This window comes from Rhinatrema bivittatum, chromosome 1, assembly GCF_901001135.1.
Source record: "Rhinatrema bivittatum chromosome 1, aRhiBiv1.1, whole genome shotgun sequence".
Lineage (NCBI taxonomy): Eukaryota > Metazoa > Chordata > Amphibia > Gymnophiona > Rhinatrematidae > Rhinatrema > Rhinatrema bivittatum.
In genome coordinates this window covers 116,970,404-116,987,724 of record NC_042615.1, presented here as the reverse complement: position 1 = coordinate 116,987,724, position 17,321 = coordinate 116,970,404, and the positions used below count along the sequence as shown (strand labels likewise).

Genomic DNA, 17,321 nt, shown 5'->3' with positions numbered 1-17,321 from the left:
TACCACCTCAAGGATGAACTCACCGACTGGGAGCTTCCCAAGACCCTGGAAGGCCTCACTGGTCGAATTGACCGACGTCTCCAGGAATGCAACCGGTAGTTCCGGACTCCACACCGCTCTGTTTCGAGCACCCCCGCTCTCCTCCTACCACCATGGCTTCGGCTCCTGGAGGCACCTCCACCAGCAAAGCTGAAAAACCCATGCAATTGGGTTGAGGGCGTTTATCTCCAGAGGAACATCAACGTAGGAGACAAGCGGGCCTCTGCCTATACTGTGATGTGGCGGAACATCAGTTATCCCAGTGCCCGATCCGCCCGGGAAACTTCTCAGCTTAAGGTCAGTTAGGGGCTCCAGAGAGTTTTCAGTGTCAAGGAATCATGAGAGAGTGTCAGTGCAACAGTTCTTTTCATAGGAAAGGTATCGCAACTTGAAGCCAAAAACAAAGACCAGTGGGCTTGCTGAGGGTTCAGCATCTGCACTTGCACCAAGTGTTCCAGATTTTTGTGATCCATATAGATAGTTACTAAATGTTTGGCCCCTTTTAGCAGATGCCGCCATTTCTGTAAGGCTAACTTGACCAATAGTAGCTCATGATCTCCAATGGTATAATTTTTCTCAGTAGGAGAGAACTTTTTCAAGAAGCATAAGCAGGTCACAAGGGTACCTTTAGGGTTATGCTGCAGGAGGTCAGCACCTCTCCCAAGGGTGTATGCATCTACATCCAGAATGAATGGCTTGGAAGGGGGTCCAGGTGATGTAGACACAGATTGAGGGTAAACTCGTTCTTGAGATGCTCAAAAGTGTTATGCCTGTTGGTCGCAGACAGCTGCAACCACTGGTGCTCACCTCTTTCTTTGCTGCCTTGTCATCTCTTGGAAGAGTGGCGGCCTCCGCCAGCCACCGCCGACCTGCCTGGCGTTCCTGGGACAGCGTGGGTGCTGCCAACCGCCATCTTGCTTCAGGGATCACCTAGGTGTGCGCCTGCATGGGCCACTCTTGTACAAGTCATGGCGGGAACCTCGGGGACGTCAACTATACCAAGCCTCATTGTGGGATCCCCTCCGGTGTACCCCGTGTACTTTCAGAAATTAACGCCTGCCCAAAGGCAGAAGTTAATATTGGCTGGCACAGAGTAAGTGTACAGAAAAGCAGAAAAAACTGCTTTTCTGTACACCCTCTGACTTAATATCATAGTAATATTAAGTTGGAGGCCCCAAAAATTAAAAAAAATTAAAAATCTGCCCACAGCCCGCAGGTTGGAAGATGGACGCTCAATTTTGCCGGCGTCCATTTTCCGAATCCATGGCTGTCAGCGGGTTCGAGAACCAATGCCATTAAAATTGAGCGTCGGCTGTCAAACCCGCTGAGAGCTGCCACTTCTGTCAAAAAAGATGCGCTAGGGACGCACTAGTGTCCATAACACCTCCTTTTACTGCGGCCCTAATTTGCATAGCTTTATTTACTGAGTGGCCTGGGCACGCATCGGGAGAGCGGGCGCTCACCGGCTCTCCTGCACATCTTACTGTATCGGCCTGTGAGTTTGTACCTGAGGTAATAGAGGGTAAAGTGACTTGCCCAAGGTCACAAGGAGAGACAGCAGGACTTGAACCCTGGTCTCCTGGTTCATAGCCCACTGCTCTAACCACTAGGCTACTCCTCCACTTTGCATTCTTCTGCCACCACCTTCTTCAGGAGGTTTACATAGTAGATTTGAGTTTTCTTTCATTTATCTGGCTGGGCTTTTGTGTAATTCATGGGCCCTGTTTTCTTCATCACTTCATAGGATCCTTGCCAATGGTCTAACATCTTGATTTCTGAAGATGGAAGGAGGCAAGGACACAGTGCCCTGGCTGGAATACTCTTTGGACCATGGGGCAATTGTAAGTTTGGCTTGGATACCCTGAGAGCCTTTTCTAGGCATAGATGGACCATCTCCCCAGGCTTTTTTAGGCAATCTTGCACTTGGAGAATATAGTCAACAAGGTTTTGCCTGGGGTTCTTCGGCATCCCAAGTCTTGCAAGTTCTGTCCAAGATTCCTCTTGGTCTCCTCCCATAGAGTAACTCAAAAGGAGAAAACCTATCGAGCTCCGAGGTACTTCACGGATTGCGAACAGCACATACCGTGTTTCTCTGATAATAAACTGTACCCTGAAAATAAGCCCTAGCTTGATTTTTGGGATTTTTGGAGTAGGGCTTGAAATATAAGCCCTACTCCAAAAATAAGCCCTAGCTTTTAAGTGGACACGAGGTTCCCCCCCCCAAGACTTGCCCAACCCCCCCCCCCAAGACTTACCGAAAGTCCCTGGGGAGGGGCCCGACACCCCGGGGGGCAGACGGGGGGGGGTTGTAAAAAAAAAACAAAACCCAAACCCACCCCAACCCTTCACATTTAATTCATGGCAACCCCCCACCTTCCCGACCCCCCCCCCCCAACTTGCCGAAATTCCCTGCTGGTCCAGCGGGGGTCCCGGGTGCAATTTCTCGTTCTCAGGCCGTCGGCTGTCAGTAATCAAAATGGTGCCGATGGCCCTTTGCCCTTTCCATGTGGCAGGCCATCGGTGCCATTGGCCAGCCTCTGTCACATGGTAGGAGCAATGGGCGGTCCCCCGCTGGACCACCAGGGAATTTCTGCAAGTTGTGGGGGGGGGGGTTGCAATGAATTAAATGTGAAGGGTTGGGGTGGGTTTGGGGGATTTTATTGTATAACCCCTCCCCATCTGCCCCCCCCCCGGGTTTGGGGCTTCATTTCAGGGGGGGGGGGCAGATGAAATAAAATCAGCCCGAACTGCGGGAAAACAAAATTTCCCACGGCGGGCCGATAAAGGCCGAACCAAAAGGTTCGGCCGAAAATTGAATCTGATTGGTGAATGAAAGAGGAGGTGGGCTTAGCCTTGTCCTCATTCACCAATCATGGAAAAAAAATAAGACATCCCCTGAAAATAAGCCCTAACCGGTTTTTCAGACCAAAAAAAGAATATAAGACCTGTCTTATTATGGGAGAAACATGGTAGGGTATCAATGCGTCCCAATTCTTGTTGTCTTCATCCACAAATTTCCTCAACATTTGTTTGAATGTCTGATTGAAGAGTTTGATAACGGCATCGCTCTGGGGTGAAACACTGAGGTATGCAGAGTTTTTACCTTGAGGAAGGTACAAAGTTGTTTCATTACCTTGGACACAAACAGGGTTCTCTGCCCCATCAGGTTATCCTTAGGCAGCCCAAGTCATGAAAAAACTTCCATTAGGGCAGTCACCATCATCGGGGTCTTCCTATTCCGTAGCGGTATTGACTCCGGATATCATGTGGCATAGTACAGAATATCAAGGATGTACTTAATTCATCAAGTAGATCTCTCTAGTGACTCAACAAAGTCCATGCCCACCCTTCCAAAAGGAGTCTCGATTACGGGCATCGGTATGAGAGGTGCCGCCTGTACACCGGTAGGCTTTATGAGTTGGCAGATAGGGCAGTACCGGCAATACAACCTGACCTGTTTATGTAGGCATGGCCAATAGAACTATGCCAATATTTTCTCTCAAGTCCTTTCCTCCCACAAGTGAACCCCTAGAAGGTGGCTGTGTGCTAGTTGCAGGGCCTTCTGAAGATACAGTTTGGGAATTAGGAGTTGTTCTATCAATTCCCCCTCCACACTTCCCTTTGTGACCCAGTAAAGTAGAACCCTTTTCATCACAAAATACAGGGGAATAGGGGCTGTAATTTGTACTCCAGGCATTAGTTTTCCATCCACCCTCTGTATATGCTCCTGGGCCCACTTAAAGGACTCATCCTCCCTCTGGGCTCACCTGAAGCTCCACAAGTCACCCCTCTTTTCCCACTCAAAAGAGCCAGGCAAGACATTCTGGGTGGGTTGCTGCTTTTCCCCTGACTCTGATCCTTCTTTCCTAGTTGCCTCTATATTAGCAGCATAACTGTATTTGTCCTGTCAGCATTGCCTCCAAGACTTAAGAGTCTTAGAGTTTTTATGATACAGATTTGGATCCTCCAAAGTAATATAGAAACAGAAACATAGAAAGGACGGCAGAAGAAGACCAAACGGCCCATCCAGTCTGCCCAGCAAGTTTTGCACTTTTTTTCTCATACTTATCTGTTTCTCTTGGCTCTTAGTAACCTTTTGATTCTATTTCCCTTCCACCCCACCATTAATGTAGAGAGCAGTGTTGGAACTGCATCTAAGTGAAATATCTAGCTTAATTAGTTAGGGGTAGTAACCGCCGCATAAGCAAGCTACACCCTTGCTTATTTGTTTACCCAGACTATGTAATTCAGTCCTTATTGGTTGTTGTCTGTATATAGATCTACTTTTCTTCATTCCCCCTGTTGTTGAAGCAGAGAGTTATGCTGGATATGCATTGAAAGTGAAGAATCAGACTTTCTCCCCTGCTGTTGAAGCAGAGAGCTATGCTGGATATGCGTGAAGTATCAGTCTTTCTCCCCTGCCTTTGGAGCAGAGAGCTATGCTGGATATGCGTGAAGTATCAGTCTTCTAGAAACTCCAGTTCTTCATTGTTGTGGCTGGACAAGTTTGTTGTGAGCTGGTCCCAGAGGTTCTTGAAGTTTGGACAGTCTGTGAGATCACCATGGGGGAGGGTAGCCAAGGAAGAACTCCCATCTCAATTTTGTCTTGTCTTTAGTTGAACAAGGCTTGTTGGATACTGCCATTGGTCCCCATGGATGAAATTCAGGGTCACCATTCTGTTGTAGTCAATCTGGACTCGCTTCACTAACTCTCTTCACACGAGCAGTTTCTCACTCCCAGAGTCGACTACTGCCTGGTTTGGAATCCTATCCAGCTCAACTGCAATCATGAAAGTAGAGACTACCTTGCTGGGGACATCCACTAAATTACAAAAGTGTGCGGTAGTTGCATTAATGTCCATTGGCTCATCTTCCCTGAGGGGACAGTCTTTGGCAAAATGGCCCCTTTCTCCACAGCTGAAACATGGTGGTCTGGCTGAGATTTGAAGGTGAGGTGAAAAGTCCTGCTGGATCTCTGTTACTTGATTTCGAGACCTCTGACTTTTAGGACTCTGCCATTCTCTACCAGGGTCAAGTGGTTTCTCTGGGAACCAAGGCAATTCAGGCATGGTCTGGGTCTGATACCAGGTCTCCGCTATTTCCAGGTTTGGGAAGTCAGTAGACCCACTGCACCATAAGCCATTTGAGGCTGATTAGGAACTATTCTAGCAGAACCGCTTTGGCTAACTCCACCCCAGTCTTCAATTCCGGGTGCAGCCATTTCCACATGACATCTTTAAGTCTGTGGAATGGTTTTCTTGGGTTTTCTCCAGCCTGCAAAATTCCCAGCCAAATTGGCTTCTGGGATGAGTCCCGCTATCTCTAGAATGGCACCTTAACTTCCTGGTATATGGCCCTCCCTTCCGGATTGGTGGTTTGGAAGGCATCTTGACTACTCCCACCCCCTTGGAGAGAGGTGTTTATCCCACGCCCCTTTGAAGACCAGAACTGTGAAGGACTTCAAAGGGGCGTGGGATAAACACTGTGGATCCATAAAGTCTAGAGGACATGAATGAAGAGTGGGTGGCTCGCGGGAATGATGGCTACTACCTGGAGATAATACCCTTATTCAATAAACATACACACGGTTAATGCGACTCCAATATTGCTCTAAGACTCCAACATTGCTCTAAGCTTCAACGGCAAGAGGAAATGTGGAAAAAAGGATTTGCATTCACAAAAAAGCGGGGAGTAGCTTGCTTGTTACGGCGGTTACTACCCCAAACCAAATAAGCCTGATACTTCACTTTCAATGCATATCCAGCATAGCTCTCTGCTTCAACGGCAGGGGAGAAAGACTGACACTTCATGCATATCCAGCATAGCTCTCTGCTTCAACGGCAGGGGAGAAAGACTGATACTTTCAATGCATATCCAGCATAACTCTCTGTTTCAACGGCAGGGGGGGATGAAGAAAAGTAGATCTATATACAGACAACAACCAACAAGGACTGAATTACATAGTCTGGGTAAACAAATAAGTATGGGTGTAGCTTGGTTATTGCGGCGGTTACTACCCCTAACTAATTAACCTAGATATTTCACTTAGATGCAGTTCCAACACTGAAAATTCCCTAACAGTGACCCAAGATCTTTTAGGAACTGGGTGTACTGTAGAAGGGAACAGGTTGTTGGTAAATGAAATGGAAGAAATAAGAACAACTGTTAGTAATAATTTAGTTCCATGTCCAATGGTATTACCAGATATAACTGACGAGGGTGATGAATGTAATGTTGAACCAGAAAGTGTTACCCTCCTAGATGTATGGAGGTTATCTGCAAAAATTGATAAAAAATTATCTAAGTCTGTTTCACAAGTGCATGAATTCTCTCTTCAAGTACGATCTAAATTTGAAGATTTAGAAAGTAGGGCTATTAAGGTAGAACAAGCGCTTGCAGTATTGAGTCCACAAGTAAATGTTATGTATAATACCAATACCACATTCATTAAAGATAATTTGATACTGCACAATCAAATTGAAATATTAGAGAACGAACTTAGGTCGTTCAATTTAAGGTTATTGAACTTTCCTAAAACTAGATTGTTATCAGCTATCGAATTATTTAATAAATATGTAGTGGAGATATTGTCCTTTGAGAGTGATAAAATTCCTGTGTTGTCAAGATTGTATTATTTGCCTAATAGAAGAGTGCTCCAAGTTCAAGAGGGGGGTACGGACATATTGAATAGTCCTGGAGTCTCCACTTTCTTGGAGGATTCCATGGATAATATACATACTAGAGCCACTTTGTTGGTCTCTTTTTCTTTAAGGAAAGATAAAGACTTATTCTTTTCAAAGTATTTTCAGGTTAAAGATTTCATATTTTGCGGGCAAACAATTCACATTTTTCCGGATGTTTCACGCGCTACGCAAGCACGTAGAAAACAATTTCTAAATTTAAAAAAACAGGCTCTCGATCTGGGTGCTAGTTATTTCTTAAAATTTCCCTGCAAATGTTATATTACATATCAGAATAATAAGTTTATTTTTACCGACCCCACTCACTTGGAACGCTTCTTAAAGGACAAGTCTCCAAAATGATGTTTATTGTATAAGGAGTTAGGGTTGCAAAAAAGATTAGTGACATGCAGCAGTTAGGATCTCCACCCGTACCCCTAGATGTGGACTAGGTAATAAATATATTGTGTAAACTATAATTTGAATTGTCAAATGGTTAAAATGTTACCTGAATGCCTTGATTATTACATTTGTAAATAAATGTTATAATTAATAAAAATATAATTACAAAAAAAAAAAAAGAAAAGTAGATCTATATACAGACAGCAACCAACAAGGACTGAATTACATAGTCTGGGTAAACAAATAAGTATGGGTGTAGCTTGGTTATTGCGGCGGTTACTACCCCTAACTAATTAAGTTAGATATATCACTTAGATGCATTTCCAACACTGCTCTCTACATTAATGGTGGGGGTGGAAGGGAAATAGAGCCAAGAGAAACAGATAAGTATGAGAAAAAAAAAAAAGTGCGAAACTTGCTGGGCCATTTGGTCTTCTTCTGCCGTCATTTCTATGTTTCTATGTATATAGCTAGAATTAGCCCTGGTATAGACTGAGGAGGCTCATAAGGCAATGCACATGTTCAGTAGAGTTCAAAGCTCTACTAGCTTGGAGAAACAAGACCATTCAGTGCCATGGGATGATGTCACACACATGTAATGGCTAATTCATCCTGCTATCTACGGAAAACACCGTTTACAATAAACAAACTTCTGTTTTGCATTTTCAAAAGCAAAAGATTCCAGGCAAAATCCGGAATTGGGCCAAGTCCTGACAGTTCCATTGGAATGGATGGTTATATTATGGCATGCTCCACAGCTCAATGTTGTAGCATTAGCAAATGGACATTGCTCCGGCTACTTGTGCATATGTCAGTGAGCAGCATTCGGTGTACAAAGCTCAGGTCAAATTAAAGCAGCAATTATAAAAACTAGAACTGCTTGGAAAAATGGCCAACAGTGAAAATATATAGTGCAAATAGAAATGCACTGTGAGTGAAGCTTCCAGCTTTCCATAGGAAAACTAAATTAGCAAAGGGAGAATTATTTCTTTGTATTCCATATTCACTCTTAATATAGAAAGATGCAATAAAAACTCTCTTTCAAACAGGCCGATACAGTACAGTGCGCTCCGGCGCACTGTTAACTGGCGCACTGTTAACCCGCATTTGGACGCGCGTTTTCGACGCGCTAGCTTTACCCCTTATTTAGCAATGGGTAATAGCGCGTCAAAAACGCGCGTCCAACCCCTCGAAACTAATAGCACCCATAACATGCAAATGCATGTTGATGGCCCTATTAGTTATTCCCACGCGATTCAGTAAGTAAAATGTGCAGCCAAACCGCACATTTTACTTTCAGAAATTAGCGCCTACCCAAAGGTAGGCGTTAATTTCTGCCAGCACTGGGAAAGTGCACAGAAAAGCAGTAAAAACTGCTTTTCTGTACAGCCTCTGACTTAATATCATGGCGATATTAAGTCGGAGGTCCCAAAAGTTAAAAATAATTAAAAATTAAAAAAAAAATTTAAAATCGGCCCGCGGCTCGCGGGTTGAAAAGCAGACGCTCAATTTTGCCGGCGTCCGGTTTCCGAACCCGTGGCTGACAGCGGGTTTGAGAACCGACGCCGGCAAAATTGGGCGTTGGCTGTCAAACTCGCTGACAGCCGCCGCTGCTGTCAAAAAAGAGGCGCTAGGGACGCGCTAGTGTCCCTAGCGCCTCTTTTTACCACGGGCCCTAATTTGAATATTTTCTTTTACTGAATCAAGCGCACAGGAGAGTGGCCTGTGCGAGTGCCGGGAGAGCGGGCGCTCGCCCCCTCTCCTGCGACTTTTACTGTATCGGCCTGAAAGTATCTACAAATGATAAACAAATGCAAAAACCAAAAATACATTGGTTCTGTCAATTCTGTTAAATCTGCCACAAATAAATAGAGAAAAACTGAGTCATCGTTGATAAAAGCACAAAACTGGAGAAATGCAGAGAGAATGCCTTAGAAACAGATGCCATGAAAGCAGAGGTCCAAGAAATATTGTAAAATATATGGTTCTTACTTTAGAACGTATGCTTGCAGGATACTTCGAATCGGCCTGGTCTTTGACGATGAGAGAGGATGGAAGATCTTTCCTGATTTATTAGTGGTGGTTTCTTTCTCCCTCTTAATCCTATATGGCTCATTGGAATGGGAAGGATAAGGGTCAAATGTTCCTGCTTTCATACCACCCATCTGGATTGAGAGTAAATCAAAACAAACAAAAAAGAACAAATGCAGTGAAATGGTCATTCAACAAAAAAAAGAAACCCACTAAACACCACTATTGAAGCTATTACTATTGTTTGCAACATAATAATGACGCTCAACATAATAATTTCCTCAAGTGAAACTTCTGATATCATTCCTGCCATATTTTATTATTATGTATTTAGTTATATCTTTTACCTAATTTATTTTTATTGTTACCAATTTTTACCTTAATTTCAATCTTTTACCTTAATTTAATTTTATTATGTTACCATTTGTTCCATGTAAATGTTTCCCCTATGCTATTTAATCACCCTGTTCCATGTAAACCGATACGATGTGTTAATGGTTATTGGTATATAAAAGCATTTTCATAAATAAACAAATAAATAAATAAATAATGACTGTTGAACACAAAATCGTGCTAGTAAAAATGAAATTCTGTACAAAAGCATTTGTTACTGATAAATATTAATTGTATTGTTCAAAGTAGCTAGGCTTTATAAAATATTACAATAAATAAGTTACAGTAAGCAACTTTATTCCATCATTTTGGTTATTTGCACCCTGATAGTTTATAAATAAACCAAAATGCTAGCCTTCTATTTTGCTGTGCCTTTTTAAGGTTATCTTTTGAGTTCGCTTAGTCCTGAAAGTACCCAGAGTAGCTTTTTTAAAGTGGACATTTCTTTCCTTCCTTTTCTCATTCTGCTGTGGATTGAGCTTCCTCTAGCCGAATTTGGCCTATTTCTTGAAATTAAACTCACAGCGCCCATTATCCCTTGTGTTCAAAAGGCTCTTGTCATAAATATAGCAGGTAAGCTCGTCTGTGTTCTAGGCAATAGCAATAGTAATTTAGATCCAGGAGCAGTCCATAAACATATGTGCAGATTCTAAAGTGGATGATACTTTTTTCTTCTGTCTAGCCTGCATGAAAGCTTCTAAAGGGAATATAGGAAAAGGAGCAGTGCTATTACTTTTATTTCCTAATTATAGCTGGATAAAATGCAAGGTACAAGGACTTGAAATGACTTGCTCAGAGATGCACACAGGGGCCGATGTAATAAGGCACATTAATGTTAGGACGGGTTTTTACTCCTGTTTTAGTGCACATTTTTCTGGAGTAAGTTACCTCTGGTATGTAAGAGGGATTTTAACGCCTAAAAAAATGTGCGCTAAAACAGAAGTAAAAACCAACTCTAAGATTAGCGGGGGAGCGTGCAAATCCAGTGTGAAAGAAGACATAAGCTATTCCCCAGCAATGCAGGGAAATGTGTTAAAGAGCAGACAGCTTAAAGCATATTTTCTTAATGTTGGAAATTTAACTCCTAGGTCAGAGCAAGAGTAAAACTTAAGTCAAATTTCTGGTGGCCATATTAGAGTATTGCTCTGCCCATGCTTAGCTGCTTCTATCAGTCTTGGGGGGGGGGGGGGTGTGATGTAATAAGACCCGCAGCAAAAAAGAAGCCAGTTGTCAGTGCGGGCTTTTCCGCCACACGCGGCAATAGCTGGTACCTCCGCAGGATGTAAAAAAAAAAGTATGCAAATAATGGGGCAGATTTTAAAACCTGCACGCAGGCGCAGATTTGTTTGCGCAACCTGGCGCGAACAAATCTACGCCCGATTTTATAACATGCGCGTGTAACTTGTGCGCGCCGAGCCACGCAGCCTCCCGGCAGGCGTAATTTACACGCACCAGCCAACGGCCAGCCCACGATCCCGGGCACAGTGGCAAATGACCGCTGTGCCTGGAGGCTCAGGCCACGCCCCACCCCGCTCCCGGACCGCCCATTCCCCGCCCCTTTTTGCCAGCCCCGGGACATACGCGCGTCCCGGGGCTTGCGTGCGCCGCCGAGCCTATGCAAGATAGTCTCAGCGAGCTCAGGGGCAGGCAGGGGCAGCTTTTGGGGGGTTACCGCGTATCTTACGCGCGTAACCCTTTGAAAATCTGCCCCAATTTGCTAGCACATAAGTGCAGTAAAGCCCTATGTAACAAGCGGCTGTATCCGCGCCGATAATCCGTGCAGATAATCCGCGCCTACGGAAATAATTGCGAGCCTGTCTTGGATTGACGTCTGTCTCCCTTCTTATAAGTGACATTATTGATCCTGGATTAGGAAGACATATTTTTCTAATTAATGGGTGATAATTCACACCACATGGCAGCGATAATCGCGGGTCTTTGTAAGAGCAGGAAAAGCAGCATTGGCTGTATAAAGGAGAGTGGGGAAAATGTAGCAGGTTTCACTGTTTGTGTACAGAGGCATGATCTTCAAAGAGCTGCAATTGCTGTAAGCATATGTCAATAATCACAGGACACTCCCCTTTCACGCTAAAAAGCAGATCCTCACATTAGCCTAGTGAGGGTGTAGTTTGGAGTTTGTGGGAACAGGAAGTGTCCACAGGCTAGCGGCAGGTTAGGAGCTTGTTTATTGTGATTGCTGAGTTTTTTGTGTTGTTCACTCATTGCTGTTTCCCCTTCCTCCTGTCTCTTGACTGTGGTTGGCGCTTGGCAGTGCATTGCTTTATCATCGTCTTGTTGTCTGTGTTTTCATCCTCTAGGCAAGAAAGAACGGCGTGGGAGTTTGTGACTGCTCTGAGACTGTAGCGTGAAGAGAGGGGGGGGAGGGGGTGTCTGAGGGCGAGGATGCGCATGACAGGCAGGCGAGTGGGGACAGGATGGATAGGAATGTGGCATCTCTCTCAGGGGAGTGTAGCCAGGGAGGGAAGAAGAGGCAGGAAGAAAGGGGTGTGCAAGAGTATGAGGGTGCAGCTGGGAATGGGAGTGGAGAGAAAAGAAGGCGGGTGGAGGAGATAGAGCAAAGGAAGGGGGACGGGGGAGAGGGTATAGTGGCTAGGGAGGAAGGGAGCCACGGCAGGCTGGTCCCAGTAACCAGGAGGAGACAAGGAGGCAGAAGGAAGCATGCTTTACAGAGGAAGGAAAGGATCTGCTTGCCAGGAAAGTACAATGCAATGTTTGGACAGAAGATTCCACAATGGTAAAGAGAAGGATAGGGGAGAGTACATCCAAAGATGTCAGCAGCCTGTTGGTGGCAAACAAATCAGTCTGGCGTCACACCAGATTGGCTGAAAAAGCCAAGGTGACCCAGATCGAAAGGTCCAAGTGCCAGACAGGATGGGGGCCACCATGCAATGTACAGCTAACACAGGTAGAGGACCTGGTAATCTCCAAAGGGACTTCATCACAGGGGTCCGTACACTGACGCTGCAGACGGAGGCTGTTGGTGTAGTATAGAGGTGGTGGAGCCTGCTGCAGAGGTCCATGAGTTACAGGAGACAGGAACAGAGGCAGAAAATTCTACAAATGCAGCAGAAGGGATGCAGGATGCATCGCTAATGCTATACAGTGAGCCCAAGGATTCCTTGCAAGAGGAGAACGATAATGCTGAGCTCAATCTAATGTGGGTGGAGACGTCACCCAAATCTGGGGGTGGCGGGTCCCCTGCCACCAAAGAGGCCTCTGCTGACCTTGAAGAGGGGCAAAATCTTGAAACTCCACGCACTGCCATGGATGCCTTTGCGGAGCACCTGGTGGCAGAACTCATCACTAGGCAAGCCAACAGGATGGAGGGCTGTCCAGTCAGAGACTAAGCAGGGGTGCAAAGAATTAAGAAGAATGTGAAGGCAGGCCAGGCAGCAAGAAACAAGATTACATGAAAACATCAATGCTGCAACCCAGAACATATGTGCAGCAATTAGGCAGTTGAATACTACTTTTCTGATCCACCAAAACTCCTCTGGCAAAAGCTCAGACACCCAAGGAAACCCCCCTCACAGAGGCGGAAGCAGTAGATAAGCGAGGGCATGGTCCTAAATCAATGGCAGTTCCATAAAGAATGTGTCATTGCTTGTCACTGCTGTACACGGAGATGGTCAAAGAACTTCTGCACTTCCTTATGGCACTAACGAATCTCAAGCCTGCAAGCCTCATCGCTGCCTTTGCCTCATCTGCCTTTGCTCATCGCTGCACCTATCTCCAGGGCTGAAGCTTCTCTCACATGTAAGTCTCGTCTCCTTGCAGATGCCTCCATACTCCTGAATCTTCTTATGCCTGGGTCAGATGTCCTTTGTCACTCATCTCTTCTAAAAATGTAACTAGCATCAGTTAAAACTTCAAATGGTCTCAATACTTCTGGGGCCCCTAGAGTAAAATGATTATTGTGGAAACTAACTTTTTTTTCTCTTATGAAAGATCTAATTAACCTTGTTGCTCATCGCTGCTGTATATGGAGATGGTCACACTCAGGGAGCTTATACTTTATTCAGCTAGCTGTAAATGCCCATTCGAGAGAGAAAATTCTTGCATCCAAGGCCATTTTGGCAATAAATAGCAAGTAAAATCATACCCTGTTTCCCCGAAAATAAGACATCCCCCGAAAATAAGACCTAGTAGAGGTTTTGCTGAACTGCTAAATATAAGACCTCCCCCAAAAGTAAGACCTAGCAAAGTTTTTATTTGGGAGCATGCCCGTCGCACAGAACACCAGAGCATGCAGCTGTGATTTTTTTTTACCCTGCAGGATTCAGTTAGTTGTCATCACAAACCAGCATAACCAGACAACTATTCAGAATATAATAAACGTTCATTTTTTGTTCAACAATATATGTGAATTCTTCTTCATGGAAAAATAAGACATCCCCTGAAAATAAGGCCTAGTGCATCTTTGGTAGCAAAAATTAATATAAGACACTGTCTTATTTTCGGGGAAACACGGTAGCATAAGCTCTCTGGGGTGGGCTCTTATATCTATCTTAACAAAGCATAAATTCTAAGGGAAGGCACCTAATGCTGAACAGGATGCCACAATCAGATGTACAGCACCAAAGTGCATACTGTTTAGCTGAAGGTGCCTACCCAAGAGAGCTTATGCTTTGATTTTTCTTGCCATGCTTTGTCAAAATGGCATTGCATGTGAGATTGGTGCTGGGCATCCCAACTTGTGGGCACATGCTCTCATTCAGGGCCATTTTGATAAGGAATGGCAAGTAAAAATAAAAGAATTAGCACTCTGGGGAAGGCACCTACAACTAGATGAACAAAGCATAGGCTGTCTGGATGGGCACAAACAGCTGAACAGTACACACTTTTAGCAATACAAATATTTTCATGCAACCCTCAGCCTGAGAGTCCCCACTTGTGTTGCTGACTATTGTCCTGCTTGTCCATGGAAAAAACAAAGTCGATTTCCTGTAACACGTGTTCTCCTTAGGCAGCAGGACAAATTGGCCTACTCTCCTCCTACATGGACTGAGGAGACTCGTGCAGCAGCGGCTATGCAGGAATAGCCGAGCATGCTCAGAAAACCTGTTTGGGTTTTCCAGAGCTTTTCTGTCTCAGCGTCATTGAATATCACCCACATATGCATGGCTTATTTCTATGGAAGAAATAATGTTTTTTCATTCTCTTTTTTTCTCCAGTTGATTTTCCCTCTTTTTTAAATTTCCCTCTTTTATTATTCAATTTCAAAGCAATAATGGACATGAAGCTGGCAGGAGAATACGCCGGCTCAGCTGGGGGAACCTTTGCAGGCTTTTTAGGGGACTTCTGGGGAGAGTGGGATGGAGGAGAGTGAAAGGGAAAATATTTACATACATTGGCTGGGTGGGAGGGGAGACTTGGGAAGGCTATCAGCCCTCAACTTTATATTTTTTTGAGCACCTGGGAAGAGAATTTGAGGATTCCTGTTGACCTGTGGCTTCTTTTTGGGAGGGTATGAAGAGGTATCACGGGACCTGTCAGTCCACAGCTTCATTCCTCTTCACGTGAGTGGGACAGTACTTAGCCAGCTAGCACTAATTTTTAAAGCTAGCAGCCTGGAGGATAACTTTCAAACAACTGCTCACAGCAGCATATAAGCATGTATGTGGCCAAGATTAGTTTTACCATAGTATTTTATAACATGCACATATCACATATCGCACGTATTATAAAATGCATGTATGATAACCCAACATATGCACATATGTAGGCCAACATGCGAATACATGCAATGCATTGAAACGACGCATTTCAATGCAATGAATACGTGTGCTTAACTCACCTATTTAAAAAAATGCACATGTACATTTTACGTGTGAAAATAAAGTAGGCCCTACATACATTGGGATTTTCACATGTAAATCGCTGTTTTTAAACCATAAACATGTGAGTTCAACGAATTAGTCTACCTGTTTGCCCATTCTTTCTCCTGGTCATTGAGACCCTCCTGGCTCATCAGCCTGAACTCCTCCCAGTTCACCTGGACCTCCCACCCAGTCAATACCACACAATAAACACATTTAATAGAACTTGTGCCTTTAAATTAGCAGGTGTAACAATATGTGAGTAACTTGAGAAATGTACACGTATATCTTTTAGAACAGCAGCCAACTCATGTAACCTCTGGCCCTGCCCAGGAACATCCCTAGACCCCCCGCATTTTTTTATACGCACATATGAGAGCCTGACAGTGAAAATGCGTGCATATTTTGGACATTTATAAAATACGGAATATGTGAGTAGAGGCTACTTATGTACACATGTGCTAATTTTTACATACATAATGTTTTGAAAATTCACCTTTAGGTTTAGGAAGCCGGTCTGATCGCCATTATTTAGGATGATTTTCAGTCAAAATTCTAGCTGGCTAGAGTCAGCTGAAAATTAAAATCTGGCCCACTAAAGGGTAGATTTTTAAAGACACACGCGCGTGTCCATGTGCGCGCGGGACCCGGCATGCGCATAGGGACGTGCGTATTTTATAAAGTGCGCATGGCTGCGCGCGTTATAAAATATGAGTGGTGCGCACAGATACGTGGCAGATTTTGTAATCCGTGCCCACGTGTGTGCGGCGCGCAAGGGGGGGGGGTAGATAATTGCAATTTCTGCGTGGCAACACATCGAGGCTTCCCCATTTCCCTCCCCAGTCCGCTCCAATTAAGGACTGGGAGGGAACTTCCCTACCCCCTACCCTAACCTCCCTTCTCCTTCCTCTCTCCTCCCCACCCCCTAAACCCTTTCTCTTACCTTTCTAGTTTGTTGTTTTGTTGCTTACTGCTAAAATGGAGCAGTAGCAACTTGCGCGCGCCATAATGCCCTTCCCCGGTACAGTGGCAAATGGCTGCTGTACCGGCCGCTTGCAGCCCCACCCCTCCCTGCCCCCCGGACCGCCTCTCCCCGACCTCCCCCCCCCCCCCCCAGACTGCCCCTTTATCTGGGCCTGGCACTTCGACACGTAACAGGGGTTATGCGCATGGCCGGGCCCCTTTGAAGATGTGCGCAAGGCCTGGACACGTGCGTAACCCCCGGTTTTTTGGGCGCAGGGGGGGATTTAAAATCGGGCCGTAAGTCAGGCAATTTTTTTGAAAATTGACTTCAAATACAGCATGTTAAGTTAGTCCTACAGAGATCACCTATAACCTATTTGTTGTCTTTTATTTCTGTTTTAAATAGTAAAATGTTTATCTCACAGTGCACACAGGAGGAGTAATGTACCTCTGGCTGAAGCACAGTCCTGTGCAATTTTCCAGTAAGAGAAATCTGAAACAAACATACCTTTTTAGCAGGAGAACTTGGTCGAAAAGGTTTTTCAACCTTTCTCTCAGCTGATTTTTTGACTGGTGGCAAATGCTCATCAGACTGATAAGGATTTGCATCAAAGTATTCCCTAGGATAGAGGTTGAGCTTGAAAGGTCCCCCTTTCATTAGTGCCTGCTCATCATCCACCTCTCCCTACAAGACAAGAGACAGAGATGGATTTGGAAGATTATATTTATTTACTTGCTTGTTTTCTATGCTTCACCTCCTTCATGTACTGTAGTTTGGTGCTTCACATACAAAAATTGGCAAGCAGCAGTTCTTATGACTAAGCAAGTACATATACTAACCTTGGGGGGATTCTGCACACTCTCTTGCACACTCTCTTGCACTTTCTCTCCCTGACTGTTGCTTGCTCCCACTCCCTCCCACTCTCTTCTCTCGAATTTCCTTCATACTCCCACTGTTGCTCAGGGTCAATCC

The 17,321-nt window shown here is 44.8% G+C and overlaps 1 protein-coding gene across 7 annotated transcripts in view; it reads right to left on the bottom strand.

The window, feature by feature from the left end:
• C1H4orf47 (chromosome 1 C4orf47 homolog) overlaps positions 1–17,321 on the bottom strand; it is an 83,494-nt gene that overhangs the window by 23,694 nt on the left and 42,479 nt on the right. For all 7 annotated transcript variants that reach the window (XM_029586928.1, XM_029586929.1, XM_029586926.1 and 4 more), the window contains 2 exons: positions 16,857–17,033; positions 9,114–9,286 (listed from right to left, as the gene is read on the bottom strand). In XM_029586928.1, the coding sequence (XP_029442788.1) occupies positions 9,114–9,286; positions 16,857–17,033 (350 nt within the window). The remainder of the gene's footprint in view (positions 1–9,113; positions 9,287–16,856; positions 17,034–17,321) is intronic.